The sequence below is a fragment of the Stegastes partitus genome, unplaced genomic scaffold, assembly GCF_000690725.1.
Source record: "Stegastes partitus isolate 25-593 unplaced genomic scaffold, Stegastes_partitus-1.0.2 Scaffold55, whole genome shotgun sequence".
NCBI lineage: Eukaryota > Metazoa > Chordata > Actinopteri > Pomacentridae > Stegastes > Stegastes partitus.
In genome coordinates this window covers 977,148-996,617 of record NW_007577786.1, presented here as the reverse complement: position 1 = coordinate 996,617, position 19,470 = coordinate 977,148, and the positions used below count along the sequence as shown (strand labels likewise).

At 38.0% G+C, this 19,470-nt stretch overlaps 1 protein-coding gene across 2 annotated transcripts in view; it reads right to left on the bottom strand.

Moving 5' to 3' along the window:
- uxs1 (UDP-glucuronate decarboxylase 1) overlaps positions 1-19,470 on the bottom strand; it is a 37,361-nt gene that overhangs the window by 10,714 nt on the left and 7,177 nt on the right. For both annotated transcript variants that reach the window (XM_008275596.1, XM_008275597.1), the window contains 7 exons: positions 18,859-18,907; positions 13,666-13,709; positions 12,273-12,333; positions 9,106-9,286; positions 6,465-6,569; positions 5,301-5,360; positions 3,695-3,816 (listed from right to left, as the gene is read on the bottom strand). In XM_008275596.1, coding sequence (XP_008273818.1) covers positions 3,695-3,816; positions 5,301-5,360; positions 6,465-6,569; positions 9,106-9,286; positions 12,273-12,333; positions 13,666-13,709; positions 18,859-18,907 — 622 coding nt within the window. The remainder of the gene's footprint in view (positions 1-3,694; positions 3,817-5,300; positions 5,361-6,464; positions 6,570-9,105; positions 9,287-12,272; positions 12,334-13,665; positions 13,710-18,858; positions 18,908-19,470) is intronic.

The window sequence follows — 19,470 nt, the reverse complement described above, 5'->3', positions numbered from 1 at the left end:
AATAATATATATGTATAAAAAATATTGTTTTTGATGTACATGTTGATTGCACTTTTTTTTTTGAGAATTTTAGCTTGCATAGGTCTTCCTTTTATTATGATTTATGGCTATTAAAACTGTCTCATACTGCACAAAAGACATTTTTTGAGTTCTTGCTACTTCTAGCCATGGTTGTGCTGTTTTCATAGAGGTGCAGGAATTTATTGCTGTGAAAAATGAGTCCACAGTGAACAAAATGCGACAGCAGCAAAACATGCCCAGAAACTGTTTGAGTTTCAGAGGGTTATAACTAAGCATCAAAACTAGAGGATTAAGTCGGTGCAGACATCTGCAAAAGGCAAAAAACCCAGCAAACAGAATTAAAAAACGAGTCCTCTTCCAGCAGCACTTCTTTCTCCCTGCTCTGTTCTAAGTCCCTCCCCTCATACGAGCACATGAATGAAGATATAAGCCGATGTGTATTTGTGGTTTCACCCAGGATTCAAACCCCAGCCAAATTACTCAATCTACCTACCCCATTGCCACCACATCCTGCTGTCACAATTGCTGTTTATAAAACCTCATTTGATTGAGAGAAACCCTGTGATTGGTCGTAATCGTCCTTCATGGCCTAAATTTTCTATATCCTGAAATCAAATGATTGAAAGATTATTTTATTTATTTATTTGATCGGGGATCATACATTTAACATAGAAAACATCTGATGTATTCTTGTTTTTCTTTCAGCCAATACTTAACTTGTGCTGTAAAAGCTTTTTAATCTGCCAACATATTAATTTCGTTTGGTAATGTGTTCCAGATGTGACAGCCTTTGATTGAAAAGGCTGTCTGACCAAATGTAGTTCTGCGGTAAGATGTTTTGCAATTGTTGTTGGTGGAGCTTCTGGTGACCCTGCTGCCATCCTGTCTATGGATGAATCCACAGAGTGACTGTGGTGCTGATTTATTGAGCCATTTAAAGATTAACTTTAAGAAGCAAGGATCGATAAAGCTTTCAAAACTCAAAAAATGTTATTTTTTTAAGTTAGGCAGTGATGCCACCAAATTGTTTTTTATCCATAATTTTCAGAGCTTGAGTGCTTTATTGTAGTTGGGGCTGCATTAGCCCAAAATGTCAGACAGTATGAGATATGGGAGAAGATAGCGTGCATGTTCAGCTGGGCTGCCTGGTTAGGAATATAATTTCTGATTCAAGTGTACCGACCCAGGAGACTCTAATGAGTTCTGACAAATACCCTGACTCCCTAAACTCTGAGGCAACAAATCTACAAATTAACATAAACTCTGTAAGTACCATGGCAAAGAAAAAAATATAACACTACACATTGTACAGTTGATGTGGTTTTTAGACACTGATGGTGTGTGGTGAGTCTTTCTGGTGAAGTGTTCTTACTGATTGCATGAAGTCCTCCTGTAAGCTAGACCTGCTATTTAAATACGACACCAAATATATTCCATTAACACTTGCTCAATACATTTTCAGATTCTATCCACAGATTATGAACATTGATTATCCTGTCAATCAAAACTGACACGTATCTGTCTTCCACAGATTTCAACTTTAGTCTCGTTTAAAAATCATTTTATTGACTTTGAAAAGTTCAAGGCTAAAACTAAATCAATCCGATAAGACATTTAAACAGACGCGACCTGGGATGTGGATTTGATATGGCTTTTCATAACATGGTACGAAACCCAAATTTCCAAGTATAGAAGCACAGAACACGCTCTGTTCAGCTGTTGATGTACAGAAATCCACATGTGAAAAGAGATCCCTGTCCTTTGTTTGGTCCTGAATGCTAAATAAGTCCTAAAAATCCACTTATTTAAATCAGTCTCCTCTTGAATTATGTGGATGCTGTAATCAGGATCAGTGCTGTTTTGGATGACCTACACAATATTACGCAGGTGGTTGTAATGTTGTGGCTAATCAGTGTCTGTCAATTTGATTGATATAGCCCAATGTCACAAATTATAAATGTTGTGAACTTGAAGGCTTTTTTTAACAATGCAATCAACCCTCCCATCCAAACACGTGTGACACTTTAACAGAGACTTGAGACAAAACACAGTGTGTGTGCAGCCCTGGTGTTAAGCAACCCTGGTGTGTCTCATTATATGACAGCAAAAAAGCAACTCTACAGTACTTCAGAATGCAATCTGCATCTGCCAGCATCTATTACAGCATCAGTATTAATGTGATATAGTGTTATCTGGCTGTGTTGGCCTGGTGGTCTTCTTCATGTCAACTAAAACAACTCTCTTCTCTGTAATTTATGCCATGCACAACAAAATGCTTAATTAAATCTGAGGTGTTACAACAGCTTATTGTTCTTCCTCTCTGCCCGGCACATGTAACCACGACAGCCATTCACCAACATAAATAACAAAAACACTTATGAAACACGTCCACATAATGTTCCGTGCTGTGAATAGCTTTCTGTTCCCATTGGCTACGGCTCCTTCAGAGTGCAGTCAGAAAACCCAGAAAGTTTAATCAAATGGGCAGCGAAAATATAAAATGATAGAGCAGCAATAAAATGAGAACCAACATTGGAGTCAAAGCACTAAACCAGTATCAGTTTCTCTAAAATCCTGGTGATAATGATCACGGCGCAGAGCTTGATATATTTCTCTGTATGCGTATGTTGCACAAGGTCATGATCTGCTTCTGTTGGGAAAATTTTGTTTAAATGCTTTATATCATTTGTGCAATCAAAGATCCACTGATATATACACACACACACTTATACAGACACATTAAATATATACATACACGTCTTTTCTATCTTAGCAGCAGGTAAGTCATGCTTTTTCGTATATTACATAACCCACACTCATCACTTTTTAAATGTTAATGAATTTTGATTACATGACTGGGCAACAGATGTAACGTGTGATATTCTGGTTCATCTGCACAAACGACTGACAGCAGGATTTTTATAAGATGGCTATTTCCAAGAATTCTCCCAGTGAGAGTGAAAAAAAAATAATGAGCCACTGAGGAGGAGCAGGAGGCGAGGCAGATAAATAAATATCACCTGCCTGAGGGAAAGGCAAGAGAAGTCAATCATACAGATAATCAAAGGATGCTGTCGGTCAAGTCATTATCAAAAATTCTTAACGTTACTGAAAATGGCAAGAGCTTTTTTGAATTTTTCATGACAAAACTCTATACAAGATTCCCCCACATGCCTTTACTGACAGCAAACTATCCTCTCAAAAACAGTCATTTATTTTTAAATACTGCGAGAGACCTGGTGAAACTAAGGGTACATTAACTATAAAACATACTATTATGAACAAATAAAAAAAAATGTATGTAATTTTAATAACATACTTCTTGCCAGCTTCACCGTCACACTGAGACGCTGGTAGTAACTTAACGTTTTCTCATCTAGAAATTCTAGTTGTATCTATCTGAAATGACTATGTAGAGAGAGCTGCTACGTACGTTTTCATTATGACCACTAAAACCTGAAACTCTGCCACATCTTGAGGGACTTTAATATACAAGAAAGTAGATTTTTGCATCAAGAAATAAAAGATTAATATAGTTGTAGCGTGAAACTCCTGCATTACTTTTTGTATTTATGGAACAGCTGTTAAAATGTTCCAACAACTTTGTATTGACGACTAATGACCTCAAACCTGCTATTTTTTATTCAAATGTGTAGTGTTACAATGATGATACCTGTTTCATGTAGGCGTAACACATAGTCTCTGCTACACGCTTCCCCTCATCGTAGCATGCTCGAGGACCGATTGGGTTCACGTGCCCCCAGTACTCCTCATTTTGAGGGTGCACCTCTGGATCTGAAACAAAAAGTATTTCGGGAACATATTGGGAAGTCGTTAAATCTGTTCATGAAAAACATTCTTCACAGAGAATTAAAGACATTTTATTGGGAAAACAATGTTCTTTCCATTTTGTGCACTGCCACCAACAAACACTTTTAATACATTCTTGTCTTAAAAAAAATGCTGCTGCGTTTCAGCACACAGCAGATTGGATGAAACACCTCAACAGGTATAAAGGTCACTGGCCTGCAACATTATGTTCAGTGACATAGAGCTTCGCGTTAGTTCAGACAGGCACGGAGTCAGGGTGTCACATGGCCCCTCCTGTCCAATCATCATCGCTGAAGTCCAGCCCACCCACTTAGCTGCTTTGTAACTGAGGCAGCGTTCACTCATTCTGCCCGCTTCACGCTCACCACATTGCTGCTACTCCAGCCTCTGCAGATCGACAAATCTCCTCCTCCTCCCCAACCACCACCTTTTAAAACAGTTAAATCTCATATAACCCCGGTGTTTCCCATATCGTGGGACTGTAGGTTGCAGATGGTTCATTATTGTACCTTGAACTATGTAATCTAGATTCTGTAAGTGAAGACTATTTAGTTGGTCTCCTGTTCTCGTGTTCATACCGTATTTGAAGAATTGTAAATTGTAAATTCATGGCTCTGCGGGGGTTTGTGATCTCAGGGATTATCTGTGTCATGCTTGCGCAGATCGTTCCAGAGCATCACGAGCAGAGTCACCGCCAAACTAAATGTATGTGATCTCAAATAAATGGTTAAAATCTGACAAAGTGTCCTGTCTGAAATATTGTTCTGTCGTCCTTTGTCTACTGCTTGCAGCTACAAAGTTACATCTCTACAAATGTTACATCTGTACTCGAGCAGCAATCCCACCGATTAGTTGTCAGGGTAAAGCTCTCTTGTGACATTTCTGAATCTCTCTTCCATTTGCATGGCACATTTTAATCTCAGATCAGACATGACTAAAGACAGTGATTTTTGGCATTGAAAATATTGTCTTTTGAGCACTGTTATTGTGCTGATAAATTACGACTCTCCAACAAATCATTATTTTAACATCGAGCAGCTGTTTGTGTGTGATTAACGAGAAAAACAACAAAAAAAAGATCACAAAGAAATCATGATGAGGCAGAGAGTTGGCCTCCTAAAATAATTAAAAAGTGGAGTGTAAATAATGCTAAAATTGGTCATGTTTGTGGTAGTTCTGGCACATAATCAATAGTCAGTATTTTCAAAAATCCAAAATTTGAAGAAAGCTGCAGCTGTCAAAACTGCATTTTATTGAAAGCTACTGAATCTTTCATAGAAAAACATTTTTGTTCAAACATTATGTGGCTACACATTTATGGAATATCCTGTCTGCAGAAGTAGAAGTAAAGTATTTGCTCCTCATATCACTGCACAGAGAAACCAGCATCACTTCAATCCAACTGTGTAAAGCACATCTAGAAGAAGAGTGGGAGACATTTCTCTTACCTCCATAAACCTCGGAGGTAGAAGCCAACAGAAGTCTTGCACCCACACGTTTGGCCAGGCCTAGGAAACAAACAACATAGTGACAACAGTGTTCTTTTGAAAGAAACAAATGAGCTCAAAGGCCTTAAACCTGATTAAATGTCCAGATTAGAAAGAAGCGAGATAACACAAACTGTACCGCTGCCAAGGTTGCACATCTACAAAAACTAATAAATTCACATGGCAACCTCAACACAATGGTGCTCTTCCCTTCATAGCGATGTCCTGAATATATTCCATGTTTATGTCAATATTCAACATTCATACGCTCTCTGACTGTGGTGCCAACAAATCCTTTCTGATTTGATTCATGGGATGTTTCAAAGTCACTCTTTTAAACATGACAGAACCCGCCATGGATAGAGCTTCAATTCTCACCCAATGTTTGGCACCTGAGAGCTAGAAGTAGCACCGCCGGAGAACAACAATGAGCAGGAGAATAAAAATATGAAGGAAAAAGACGGTTCTCACTTCTCTCATGGGCTGTACGATTGATGAAGTTTAACGTTTATTTTGCAAATGAAAGCATATCACTGTGAGTGTGAGAAAAGTTGAACTTCTCACGAGAAAGAAAGAAAGAAAGAAAGAAAGAAAGAAAGAAAGAAAGAAAGAAAGAAAGAAAGAAAGAAAGAAAGAAAGAAAGAAAAAACAGGGTTCTGCTTAATTTTGAAGAGTCTGCCTGCACCCACACAACACAACGTGACATCACATTTACAAAGTATTTTTCTGGGCTAATGTGGGACACGAATGTAGACTATTTCCTCTTTGACCCCATTTACAAGGGAAAGAAACATGTTTTATGTCTTTGGATTCAGCACAACACTGTTTTGTTGTTGTGAAACTGAAAAGGAAAACAAGTAATTACAAACTATAAAAACATGATAAGGAAAAGCCTTAAGGAAATACACCAATGTGTTTTGTATGCTTTGACCTTGTAACCTATATTTTAACTCTGGTTTTATTCCACTCCCTGCTCACTGTCCTTCTATCAGCTTATCAGTCATTTGTGAAGAACTTTGAACCGCACTAAATTGGTTGAAAGGTGCCGTTCAAATAAAACTGGATTGTTTTTGAGACCTATTCTACTTTGATACAAACTTAAGTCGGTCACGTGCAGTTACTCACCAAGCATGTTAAGTGTGCCGATGGTGTTTGTCTTGAGTGTTTTGATGGGATTGTACATGTAGTTGGGAGGGGAAGCTGGAGATGCCAGATGATAGATCTGGTCCACTGTAACAGGCAGGAGGGAAGAAAAACAGGTCATTTCACCAAGAAACGCACACATCAGCAAAATGTTCATGAGAGTGATTCTGAATTATTTCCTTTCTTTTAAACCTGACAGCAAGCTTTGGAGCTGTGTGGTGCAGAAATATAGGAGATAGAATCAGAGGGGGGAAATGCTGGAATAATGCATTAGGTTAAAGCTAAAGGAGAAAATGAGTCAGAGATCTTTTTTTTTCTTTCTATTATGCCCAATGTCAACTAAGGACTAAAGCCAATTATATCTTTACTTTGGTGCAGAGCTGTTTGTAGATTCTATGAAACAGAGAAGTCATATCTCACACAGGAAAATCTTATCCAAGTTCCAAGTGTGAATCAAAGAATGTCAGACATTTCAAAAAGAACACTCGAAACAAAGGTGCAATTGTGCAAAAAAGCCACATGATGACTTTCTGTCTGTTTGAAAAATTGTGTTTCTATACATCATTGCTCCATATTGATCTTAACATCTCTAAGGCCACAACTAAGAACAGTGCCGACCCTGTATGTCACCAATGTTTCAGAAAAATCTATAACAATTAGGCAATGTATTGCATGGGGAATCATATTTGAAACTGCCTGAGAAGTGAAAGCATTACTGTAAGTCAAATCTAGCAGTGTAACTGAACATTTGTTCACTGAACTTCATTTTTCTTTTTTTTGCAGTACAGCTTGTTCCCTGTGTTTATCTTTAGATGAGATTACATAGGATGTATCGTTTTGTGAATTTTCCCTATGGGGTATCAATAAAGGTACATCTTATCTTAAACATTACACTTAATGGACAAAAAGTAATGACCCAAATGCATGACGTTCATTTTAAATGTCAGAAAACTTAATAGAAGTACTTAAAGTAACATCAGGCATGTTATTCCAGATACATTACTTTTTTTTTCTCACATCAATCAACTGCTGTCTTGTTTAAAACAAGGGCAAGGGACATAAAATAAATCAATAGTTTCTATTATTTTATACAGTGAACAAATGAAAACATGAAATAATGATCTAAAACAATTTCATTTAATGACTAGAAGCTAGGACTAGCACCACCTTTTCTCCGGGGACATGCTAACAGGCAAAGCACATAAAAGGTGGTTCTCTCACTTGCTACTTTCTTATGCAGACGGGAGTCCATGTGAGTTGAGCCACTGTCTACATGTTTGTGAGTAACTGACCAGAGCAGAGCACTAAAACCAATCATAACTTGAAAGAACGTTATGTGCTCCTGTACTCTGCATGAAAACACGGGTTGGGCAAATAATCTATGTGCTTATCCTCGCCAAACAGTCTAATTGCTCTTTATGTGTTCCAATAGGTACTCCCAACCATCTGTGACTGTATTCTTTATCACTCTTTATCATCGTCCCATTTTCTAAAGCACTCAAATCCTTTCTTGTCAAGGCTGTCGTCATCACCGGTTGAAGGATTGACCTTCGGATCTATGCCTCATTTTCCTTTTCACATCTACTCTCTTAACATTTCTCAAACCACTGTTGTACAAAATTTCTTTTCGAAAATACAGACTTCCGGTTTTCATGCTATGGCGAGCAGAAGGAAATCTCTGCATTTCTGGTGTTAGCAACAGCTTCAAAAAATTATGATCATACAAAAAATATGAAGTGTCTAATATATGTGTAGCATCAAGCATTTTGTTCCCTACTCAGACCACGTACCATTTGTGCATTAATTAAGTTGCTCGTTTTCATATTGTATTCATATGTAACAAATAGCATGAACTGCGTACGACATCTGCAATGAATGGAAAAAAATAGGATGTATTCAAATGTTACATTGTGTAAATAAACAGGCTTTACCAGCAACGCTGATAGTGTTATACAACTACCTTATACTGAAGGCAATTTGTCCGTCTGAATAAATTGTAATAACTGCTTTGGCAAACACTGTTTAGACGCAGAGACCTAGTATTAGCTTTTCAAATGGAAGTCATTTATCACAGCTGGAGTAAAGGATAAATATTTTGTTCAAATAGATGAACTCTATGCAACCAAGGGAAAAGATAAAGGCATTGTGGATTACATGTCTGGGTAGCATTTTAGATTTGTTTCTTATAATAAATGATCATTCTGACAAAAATGTTTACAATCATCATTATACATCCAAATAATTGCTATAATTATATTCCATAATCACTCTAAGCATCAGCCCCCTGATGCATTCCTGTCAGTTAGAGTTCACTGCCCTCGGTAATTTTGATCCAGAGGTTTTATATAATTACCCGAGAAAGGTGAGGTGTGAAGCCAGGGCATTTAGGGATACATATTCTAAGATAAATGGATATATGCTGCTACAACTTAACACTATCACAGCTCATTATTTTAATAAAGACAACTGATTGATTGTCATTATTTTGCTAGTGTAAAATAATTATTATAAGTCAAACTAACCCTAACCCTAACCCGAAAGCTGGTCACACACTGATCATCAACAACACGAGTGGGCAGCAGAAGGCAAAAATGTTATTTCTCACAGTCAGTCTTTTACTCACCTTCAATATAGAGAGGCTCCACCACATCATGATTGATGAGCTCGAAGTTCTCGTGACCAATCCAGTGCTCTACATTTCTCTTTCTCCCTGTGAAGAAGTTGTCGACCACAGTCACCTCATGGCCATCCATCATCAACTTGTCAGTCAGATGAGAACCTACAAAACCAGCTCCTCCAGTAATCTGGTGGAAGAAGAAACATGCATGATAACAAAGGGAAAGGACACTTTTTGAAACACTGTCATGTTATTTTCTCAAGAGCTTACTAACATGCAAAGCAGACAAATCCTCAATATGAACAGTTGAAACTGTAAGTTTACATACACTGTATAAAAAGACATGAAACCTTATTTTCTCACAGTCTGACATTAAATCAGGAATAAAAAATGTTTCCTCAAAATTCTCTCTCTCATTATTCTGGCATTTAGCAAATAGAAATAATTTTAGTAATCCTAACTGACCTTAAACAGGAAAAGTTTAGTCACATTTAATGTCATATAGTGGGAAAAAAAAGATTATTACACAAGTTTTTATACAGTGTATGTAAACTTCAGGTTTCAACTGTAGGTACACAGATGTAGATCCATCCATCCATTATCTATACACTGCTTAATCCTCACTAGGGTCACGGAGAGCTGGAGCCTATCCCAGCTGACTTAGGGTGAAGGCAGGGGACACCCTGGACAGGTCGTCAGTCTATCGCAGGGCTACACTTAGAGACAGACAACCAAGCACACTCACATTCACACCTATGGACAATTTAGAACCACCAATTAACCTCAACATGTTTTTGGACCTTGCGGGAGGAAGCTGGAGAACCCGGAGGGAACCCACACTGCAAACTCCACGCAGAAAGATCTCGGTTGTCCTCACTGGGACGCAAACCGGCGACCTTCTTGCTGTGAGGCAACGATGCTAACCACCGCACCACATTGCAGCCCACAGATGTAGATTTGTTTCAAGAAGTTACATTTTATATATTATATTAAAACTGTTAATACATAAATCTCCTGCAACCTGCTGTTGATGAGAAAAAAAGAGAGCACATCCTGACTCCAGTGACAATCCAGATCACACATACAGTGTACAACAAAACAGAGTACAACGTCCTGCAAAATCACAAAAATTATGAAATGATTCAAAACTCTATCATCTTACATGAATGTACTATTTAAATCAAAGTGTATGGTATGTGGTTCTATGTTAAAAAATGCATGCAGTCTTCATTAGTGAGATTTCATTCTTGTATTTTTCAATATCTTGCATCTCCAACTGTATTTTTGGTGACAGATTTGGTTCTCCTGGGCACAGTGACACCAGTCTCACACAAATCTATGGAGAAGTGTTCTGTCGTTTTTTTCACAGATGATTCTTTCCAGCTGATGTTGGCTGGAGGGGTGTTGTTGCTCTACGTTCCACTTAAAGATACTGAAAAGGTGTTCTTGTCTGGGGACATACTTGACAAAATAGGTCACTTATCTTTTCTTTAAAAAATCTTGCATTATTATTACGGTGTGTTTGGGATCATTTCATGCTGGAGAATTGCTCTCCTACCAAGCCTCTTGAGACTGGAAGTCATGTTTTTATTCAGTATTTGAGTGTACAAACACAGCAGTGGCATCTATAAATGTCATTGCCCCTACACTGTTTGCACTCATGCAGCTTTAATATCATCACTCTTCCACCTCAATGCCTCACGGTTGGCACTATGCCATTACAGCTGTCACTGTTGACAGTGTCCAGTTTAATCTTGCAATCTTGTGCCATTTTGTGAGCAATGATGTTCTTTTTGGACACTGTCCATAGAGGTTGACTTCATGCAATGTGTTCCACACTGTCTAAGCAGTCACTAAAACAAATGCCTCCACAGATAAGCCTTGTGCCAAGTCGAAAACACACTCATGTGAACTCAAGTGTTACAAAAGTATTTGAGATCATGTTCAGAAGCCTACTGATGCTCCGGTACCCTTCACCATCAATATTAGGTTTTACAAGGTCTTTTCTTTTATAATCTTGTTCATAGATTTTGCCAATAAATGTAATCCACTTAATTTTTAAACAAGACGCTTTGTAAACTGCAAATCAACTAAATAATTGATGTAATCCTGAGTACGAGGCTACCATTGCAGGTCTGTTTCTTTAATATATATTTTCATCTCCTGCTACCACCAGCACTTTGTCCCTGTGACGCTACAGCTGAATGAATACATTTAAAAATGGAATGTACTACTCCAGCACTTTATCTGCTGAATGATGAATGAGTAGGTTACACTGAATAAAATGCAACAGAGAAAAGTTTTTAAACTTTTAAACTAAAAGCTGAGGCTTCCTTACAGCTGCTGCTGTGTTCATTGGAAGTAAATAGGCTGTAACACATATACAATGATAAAAGTACATATATTTGCACAAGGGGCTGCAAAGTGGTGCGGTGGTTAGCACCGTTGCCTCGCAGCAAGAAGGTTGCCAGTTCGCGTCCCGGTGAGGACACTCGGGATCCTTCCATGTGGAGTTTGCATGTTCTCCCCGTGCAGTGTGGGTTCTCTCCAGGTTCTCTGGCTTTCTCCCACAAGGTCCAAAAACATGTTGAGGTTAATTGGTGATTCTAAATTGTCTGTAAGTATGAATGTGAGTGTGCTTGGTTGTTTGTCTGTAAGTGTAGCCCTGTGATAGACTGGTGACCTGTCCAGGGTGTCCCCTGCCTTCACCCTAAGTCAGCTGGGATAGGCTCCAGCCCCCCATGACCCTAGTGAAGATTAAGCGGTGTATAGATGATGGATGGATGTTTGCATAAATCCAAAATTTTATTTCTAGAGAATTAAAACGGAAGGTTCTGCTGTATCAACAATTGCTCTTTTCACCATTCACCACAAACACACTTAACTCAGAGTTGACTTAATTAACTCTCCATCTCAGATTTTGTTAAAAACGATTTCTGAAATGGATCCCTCAGGACAAGGTAATATCGATACACTAAAACAAGGTTTGACAAAGCAGAACACAAACAGTCAGCAACAAAAGGAATTGTTTCTTGTTACACTTTGACCCCTACATTGTAGTCTATCTAACCTTTGCGTTTTTATTTATACTGTTATAGCTCAGGGCCATGACCCAAGTAAATTAGTTATTGAGAATGTGATTGTGGACTTTCAGTGTGATGTGTGTCACATACCAAAATTCTCTTCCGATCCTTTTCTGACAGGAATTTCACTGGTGGGTATTTCTGAGAAAAACTGCAAGAGAGAACACAAAGTCCTTAGTGATGACAATGTGAAAGCCAAATCAATTGAAAACAAAGCAAACTAGAGCAATATCTCCTAACTGTGAATCCAGTTCTTGAATAATAAATAAATGGGCTTGTACTGCCGATTTCTGGGAGCTCTCTAGTCATTGCATGTGCCATACATGAAGTGATTTGAATAGGGAACCGTGTTTTTCTGGTTCGCAAGCTCTGAAGCAATATGGTGTCTGGCTTCATCTGTAAAGATTTAATGAATGAGACTTGATTTTTAATCTGGAACCGTCTTGAACAATATTAATTCAATTTAGAGACTACAATGTTTTCATACCTGATAGACAACCTATGAAAATAGGTGTATTTCCTCTGTCAGCATTCAAGGTTTCTTAAATAACCATTAAAAGCACAGGATGACATGAGCAGCAGTTGTTTCACAACAAAGAAACCAGGGGCTTCATTCATCCATAAGCCTGTGTCGACATAGTTGCAACAATTCACTGTGGCTTCTCAGGAGAATCACGTGGATATAAAGTATGTTCTTTTTATTTTTTTCCAAAGATTTTTTTTTGCCTTTATTCTACAGGACAGTGAAGAGAGACAGGGAAACATGGGGAGAAGAGTAGGGGAAGGACATGCAGCAAATGGACTCAAACCGTGGCCACTGCATCGGGGACGATAGCCCCTGTACATGGGTCACCATCTTATCTGGCTGAGCTACTGGGGTGCCCCAAAGTATGTTCCTTTTAAAGGTTCATGTAATAATGTTATGTATTGCAGTATAAACAAAGGTTCACATAGACACAATCATCTGAATAAGAGCCTTTGTATTTCAGTCTCATTAGTATTCAAAGCATCAAAGGTGAACATGGAGTATAGTCAACATCCAAAACAGAATTACTGTTCTGTACAGAAAAGTAGAATTACTGTACCAACAATATCCACTGTTGAAGAGTCAGTACAAGCTTAAGTCATGGTGGCCTGCTTTGCAGAAGTCTCCTTATATCAAACACCACGTGACTTTGCATAAAACTAATTACAATACTTTTTGCCTGTCAAATATCTAGTAAAAGGAACACAATCTTGAAAATCAGCAAAGCTTCCTTGCTTGTCTTCAAAACTGTACTCATCTGCATGTAAAGTTAATTCATGTTATTCAGACGCTGCACAGTCTAGATGTTTAAGTTTTTAAAGAAAATTAAATTACATTTCTAGACAACAAATAAATAAGGAATAAATAACTTTTTAACCAAATTATTGGTACATGGCACGAGCTGAGTTGGTCTCGTAATGTAACAGTGTTTGCTGATATTGAGACGAAGATACACACCTTTGTTCCAGATCGCGAATCTTTTCTCTGAGCGGAGCAATAACCTAAGGTGAGATGAAAAGTAAGAGATGCATGAGCTGAGAGTACAAGTCAAAGCTTATATTCAATTGATCCAGCAGTGTATTAATGTTACCACACCAGTATGATAATGTAGGTTTATGCTTCAGTTCATCTATATTTATTCATGTATCTCTTGACCAGGGATCTCCAACAAGACACTTCTGTGCAGAACAGGTGGAGGTACCTTTGATTTGCTGTGACTGTATCTAGTTTTCTATTTATCATTTATTGCCCAGTTTACAGAATATTCCCACCACCCTCCAGTGTCCATACCTCTTCACCTATGCAAAGGTAGACTAGCTCCAGCACAAACAAACAATCATAGTGGAAACTTGCTATCTGCGTTTTAGGTTTCTGCTCAAAAATCCTTTTGAAACTGCAAAAATTACACACAAAAAAAATATTGGACTGCATCAACCCTTGACTATAACAGATGACCGCAACAAGAAATGCCAGCCACAATCACCTTGTGCAGCACAATGGTGCTCATAATAGGTGTACCAGCAGTCATGCATACAATGTGCGGGACTGTATAGGAAACACACTACAAACAGGGTTTGCCAATGTAAATGTATACATTCAGACCTTTCTACATAACATGCTACTGAACAATAGCGTCACGATTGTAGCCGAGGTTGACTGAGTGTCAACAACAGAGGAATAAACAGCCTGCTTGGGCAAATCTCTACCTAAACAAACCTGCTTTTAGTTTACAGAACAAACATCTCCTGAAAGCTTACACTGCTTTTCAAGAAAATGGAGACCTTTGAGATCTGCAGTTTTGGTCCAAACACCAATGTATTGTTTTTCTTTCTTGTTTAAAGTAATCTCCGTGGGTTGCCTTATAAAAATCAAGGGTCTAAGGACAGAGGTTTGTGTTGTATAGACTGTGAAGCCCTGGAGGTAAATTTTGTGCTGTGTGATGTTGGGGTAAATAAAACTGACTGGACTTGCATATGAGAACCTACATGTACCAACAGCAGTTGCAGTCGTAAGTGTAAACCATAAACCATAGTATGGCTTTCTTTCTTTAAGTTGGTGCAGAACAACTCGGAATAAAGATCAGGCATTCTTAGTGATTTCCTAACTTCACTGGGTAAATATATTGACAGGTCAAATGCAAACTACATGTCTTGTCATTAAAAATCACGATGCAGAGTCATCATTGCTCTTTGTACTTTAAAATGGTTTGAAAGCATCATAGCGTGACCTGTAAGATTACCAGAAATGTGATAGCCAATTCTTTAAACTCTAAGGTCAGCATGATAACAAACTATAATTATTTCAACGTGCACCTGCAATCTTTGATAAGCACACACTTTGATTCAGTATTAACGGAATTCTAATTTGTGCCACGCAGCTGACTTTTTAACTGTGTGTGTGCACGCTGCTGAATGCGGTTAATGAACTTGAGATTTAAAAAAAAAAAGTATTTCTCAAAATATAATTAAGATTTAAGTTTGTTTGTGTGGGACATAGATAACAAAAATGTCCTTGAACACAAAGCACAATATTTTGCAGCTGAGTGAGTGTCACATGCTGTACAATACTGTGTAGGCAGTTTTCTCTCTGTGTGGCACCGGCTATTATTCAAGGATGCAGGACAAAGAAAAGGAAACTGGGCAGGTATTGTGGTGATAGCAAATTTGTTGTCACCTTTAGAGCACAAAAAATGCCTTAAAATGTGTTCATTTACAGGAAAAGTAAAGGAGATGCAGGCAACCACACCAAAGTTGAAGCTGAAGTTACATGAACTGATGAACTAACAAACAAACCAAATAATTATGCTGCCTCTGATGTTCTGTCCAGGACATCTGTAACCAATATGCAGCAGTTTGTGTCAGAAACACCTGAAATATATTTAAAGTCTTTCAGTATTGGTAAAACATGTTAGACTAAAGATAAACAGTCACTATTTTACCCACACAATAAAACATTTAGTATTAAAAACTAATCAAACCACTTATTTTCCTGAAAACGATAGAGCTACATGTAATCGAAAATAAACGTTGGTTTGAAAGGAAAAGCTTCTGGTGCAAACACTGACTGGCAGACGTTCAGGCAGCATAGGAACTGTGTCATCACTTTTATGAGAAAAGAAAATCATATCATCTAGCTTCCTTCTTATAGTGCAACAGTCATCAACATGCATCCTGGAAATGTAGCAAAATCCTTAAAAAAAAAACAACAAGTCACTGCAGTTTTGCAAAACTGACTTCCTCATAGTTCCAATTCAGATTTTGTCTTAGACCTGTAACATACCGAGAAGTAAAAGATGTTTTAACAAGATTAAACATAAGAAAGCGTCCGAGTTAGGACAGTTTTGGTGTGCAGAGCTTATGATGCAGTCTTCCTGTTATTACTGCACCACTTGTACACATATTAAGTTCAAGTTTTACTTCAAGGAAAATCCCCTACAGGTGTCTTTTAATAACTATCGATTCATATCCAAGCTGCCTAATCTGTTAAAAATCCTAGAATCCCGAATGAATTCACAACTACGTGCCTTCCTGGAGGACAGCAATATCCTTCAGCCACAGCAGGCTGGTTTCTGATCTGCACAGTAACTGCTGCAACTGCTGTTGTGGATGAAACAGTTAACTCACTCGACAAAAAGCAGCGCTGTGTTGCACTTAAGAGCTAAATCTATCCAGGGCTTTTGATGCTGTCTGTCACAACGGTTTGTTAAGTGAGCTGCTTTCTGGCTCTGACTCTTTCCATCTGGGCGCAGAACTGTGCAGTGACATTGTTGTTGTCATGTGATATGCTGTTGAATCTTTAGGGAACTGCAGTGCCCCAATCGCACATTATCAACAGTAGATTCTCCTGCAACATTAATTTAAAGCATGTTGCTCAAAAATTCAAAATGGATTCTTATACCAGAAACAAAGTTTGCTTATTCTCAAAAACAAATGAATGTTATACAATGTACCATACTGTTGGTAGTGGATTATGATGATATTCTTTGTGCTCATGCTGCTGCAGCTACTCTTAAACTATCGGATGTGTTATCCCACAGTGCTGTGACTCAGTAATGTTGACAGCTATCACACTCACCACTGGGAGTTATATGAAATGGTTGGTTGGTCATTACTGACATCTAGAAAGCAGCAGCATATCTGTGTCTTTCATTTTTAAAGGTCTGCTGTCTAAGCTTCTGAAATATTTGGCATTTTTAGTTTAGTACAGAGCTAATACCCAAACAACATATCACAGAACAGATGTGCTTTTCAAGAGTTAGGGGTATACAAATTCACATTCAAGTAACTTTATTTATCTCCTAGGGGCAATACAAAAATATTATACAAAATAATAATAAATATTAAAATAAATATTATACAAACTCTAACCTGTGGAAACTGGTTTGACTGGTAACAATCTGCTCAATACAGGATTGAACTAAATCCATCCATCCATTATCTATACAACACTTAATCCTCAATAGGGTCGCAGGGGGCTGGAGTCTATCCCAGCTGACTCAGGGTGGGAATCACACCTACAGACAATTTAGAATCACCAATTAACCTCAGCATGTTTTTGGACTGTTTGAGGAAGCTGGAGAACCCATGCTGCACGGGGAGAACATGCAAACTCCACGCAGAAAGATCCCAGGCGTCCCAACTGAGGCGCAAACTGGGGAACTTCTAGCTGCGAGGCAACGATGCTAACCACAGAGCCGATGTGCAGCCCTGCACTGCATTCACGTTGCCACCTTTGTGTTTCTTTAAGCCTATCACAACTGTCTTGGGCAAGCTAAGAGCTGGCCACAGCAGTGGTGCTAACTCAAAATACTGAAGAGGGAATTGTTTTGGTGGAGCATTGACATACAGCAGGAGAGCACTGCCATTAAAATTGATAATTTACCAAAAATGCAAGGCTGCCTTATTGCATGATTCAAACCTTTGAAAAAACTTTCAGCATGTAAGTTGCTGCCCAGAGGTGCTTGTTGTTATTTCCTGTAGTAAAGTGGATTTGTAAAATGACGACGTGTAAATATACATGAAATACGGAAATCAATATTTGCTGAGTCAGACTAATCTCATGTTGCCTTTAGATCTTGATCTCAGTGCGATTTCTTGAAGAGATTAAGCTCAACTTAACACCAACAATTTGATAACTTTCAGGAAGCAAGAAACAACAAGTCCCAAAGAAAGACTGCACTGAAAGAATAATAAACCTAGGTGAATATAAAGGACTTCAACGACGTATTCTTTCAGTAGTTCTTCAGTGTTGAGTTGACTCTTGATAATCTTAAACTGATAAGCTTGAAATAAAGTTTGAATCCTGTAATTTGCCTAAAGCCATCTGCCGTACACTTCAGCTGCAGGAATGTCAGTTAATATTGAAATTGTGAGTTATTGGGAAGAAACAAAAAAGAAAAGAAAACATATACACACACATACACACATTGCCTAATTTATATAAAAGACAACTACAGACAACTATCAAATTATCTAATTACGTTGTCAACCTAAAGAGATAATTGCTGAACTTATAAACTGGGCAGCAGCTAAATTGAAGTAACATAAAATTGCACTCATTGCAACCTTCTTGATCAAGTCACGGGTTAATCAGTTTGTCTCATATATCTGTGGCTGAAGACCTGTCTTCAAAGGAGATTTAAAAAATTTATTTCTTTGAAAATAAATGTGAATGTATCCCATGGTATGTTTTTCTTTTTCTTTAATAATGTGATTGTTCATGGTGTTCAAAACCAATTTACTTTATTTTAACAACAGCAAACATCTGAGGTTTATGGAACAATCTCACAAAATAATGATCTGCTGTGTGCTTTGCTTAAAGCGTGAAAATCAAAAGGCATAAAAATACTTGAAGTTTGAATAACAAGGCACATATATTAAAAATTCAGTATATTACCCATTTATTAAATAATTTTTAGGATTGGGATTGCTTGGCTTGGAGATTTTTTAGGCCTTATCAAAAATTCTGCTACGACTTCTGAGGTTGTGAAATAATGTAATCCATGAACTGTCCTTACATGTGTACCTTTGCCAGGGTGTATGCATAATATCAATATTAAATATGTTAACAAGAAAGAAAAAACAAGGCTTCTTGGACCTGTAACAAACAACAGATTAACAGGGCGAAAGTAGCTTTCTTTGTCAAACTCACTTCATCAATTCTCTGCTCAATCTTCATCTTTCCCTGTTCCTGTATTGATCTATATTGAGAGACAGACAAGGAAAGAAGAGGAGAGATGATGTCAGCCACAATGCCAAGGTTAGAGAATAAAAGTTATTCATGATAAACATGATGGTACCTGTAGGTAGCAACACATGAACCATCACCCCTGTTAATGCCATTAAAAGTGAGGTGATACTAATAAACAGGGTTCCTACACATTTGAAATTTCAAAATTCCATACTTTTTCCAGACCCTAATTTCCAGACTTCTCGGTAAAAAAAAATTCAAATAGTGATCTTAGTTCACTTGATGTTGTCGGACATGGTCTCATGCTGGGTTTAGCCAAAAACGCTGTGACTCTCAGTGCAGAGGATGCAGTGACAAGACGAAAATGTTTTTTCCGCTGCATGACTCACAGCCGCCGCCTCCTCCATGTTGGAGATGTCAAACAATTTCACACAAAGTCTGCATTTAGCTTTCTTTATCCATTTGGGATCCTTCTCCAACCAGTCTTTATATTTGGGATTTATGAGCCAGTCTTCAGAGAATTTACATTTACCCATTATGAGTTCTGTCAACGACCAAACAAGACATTTTGAA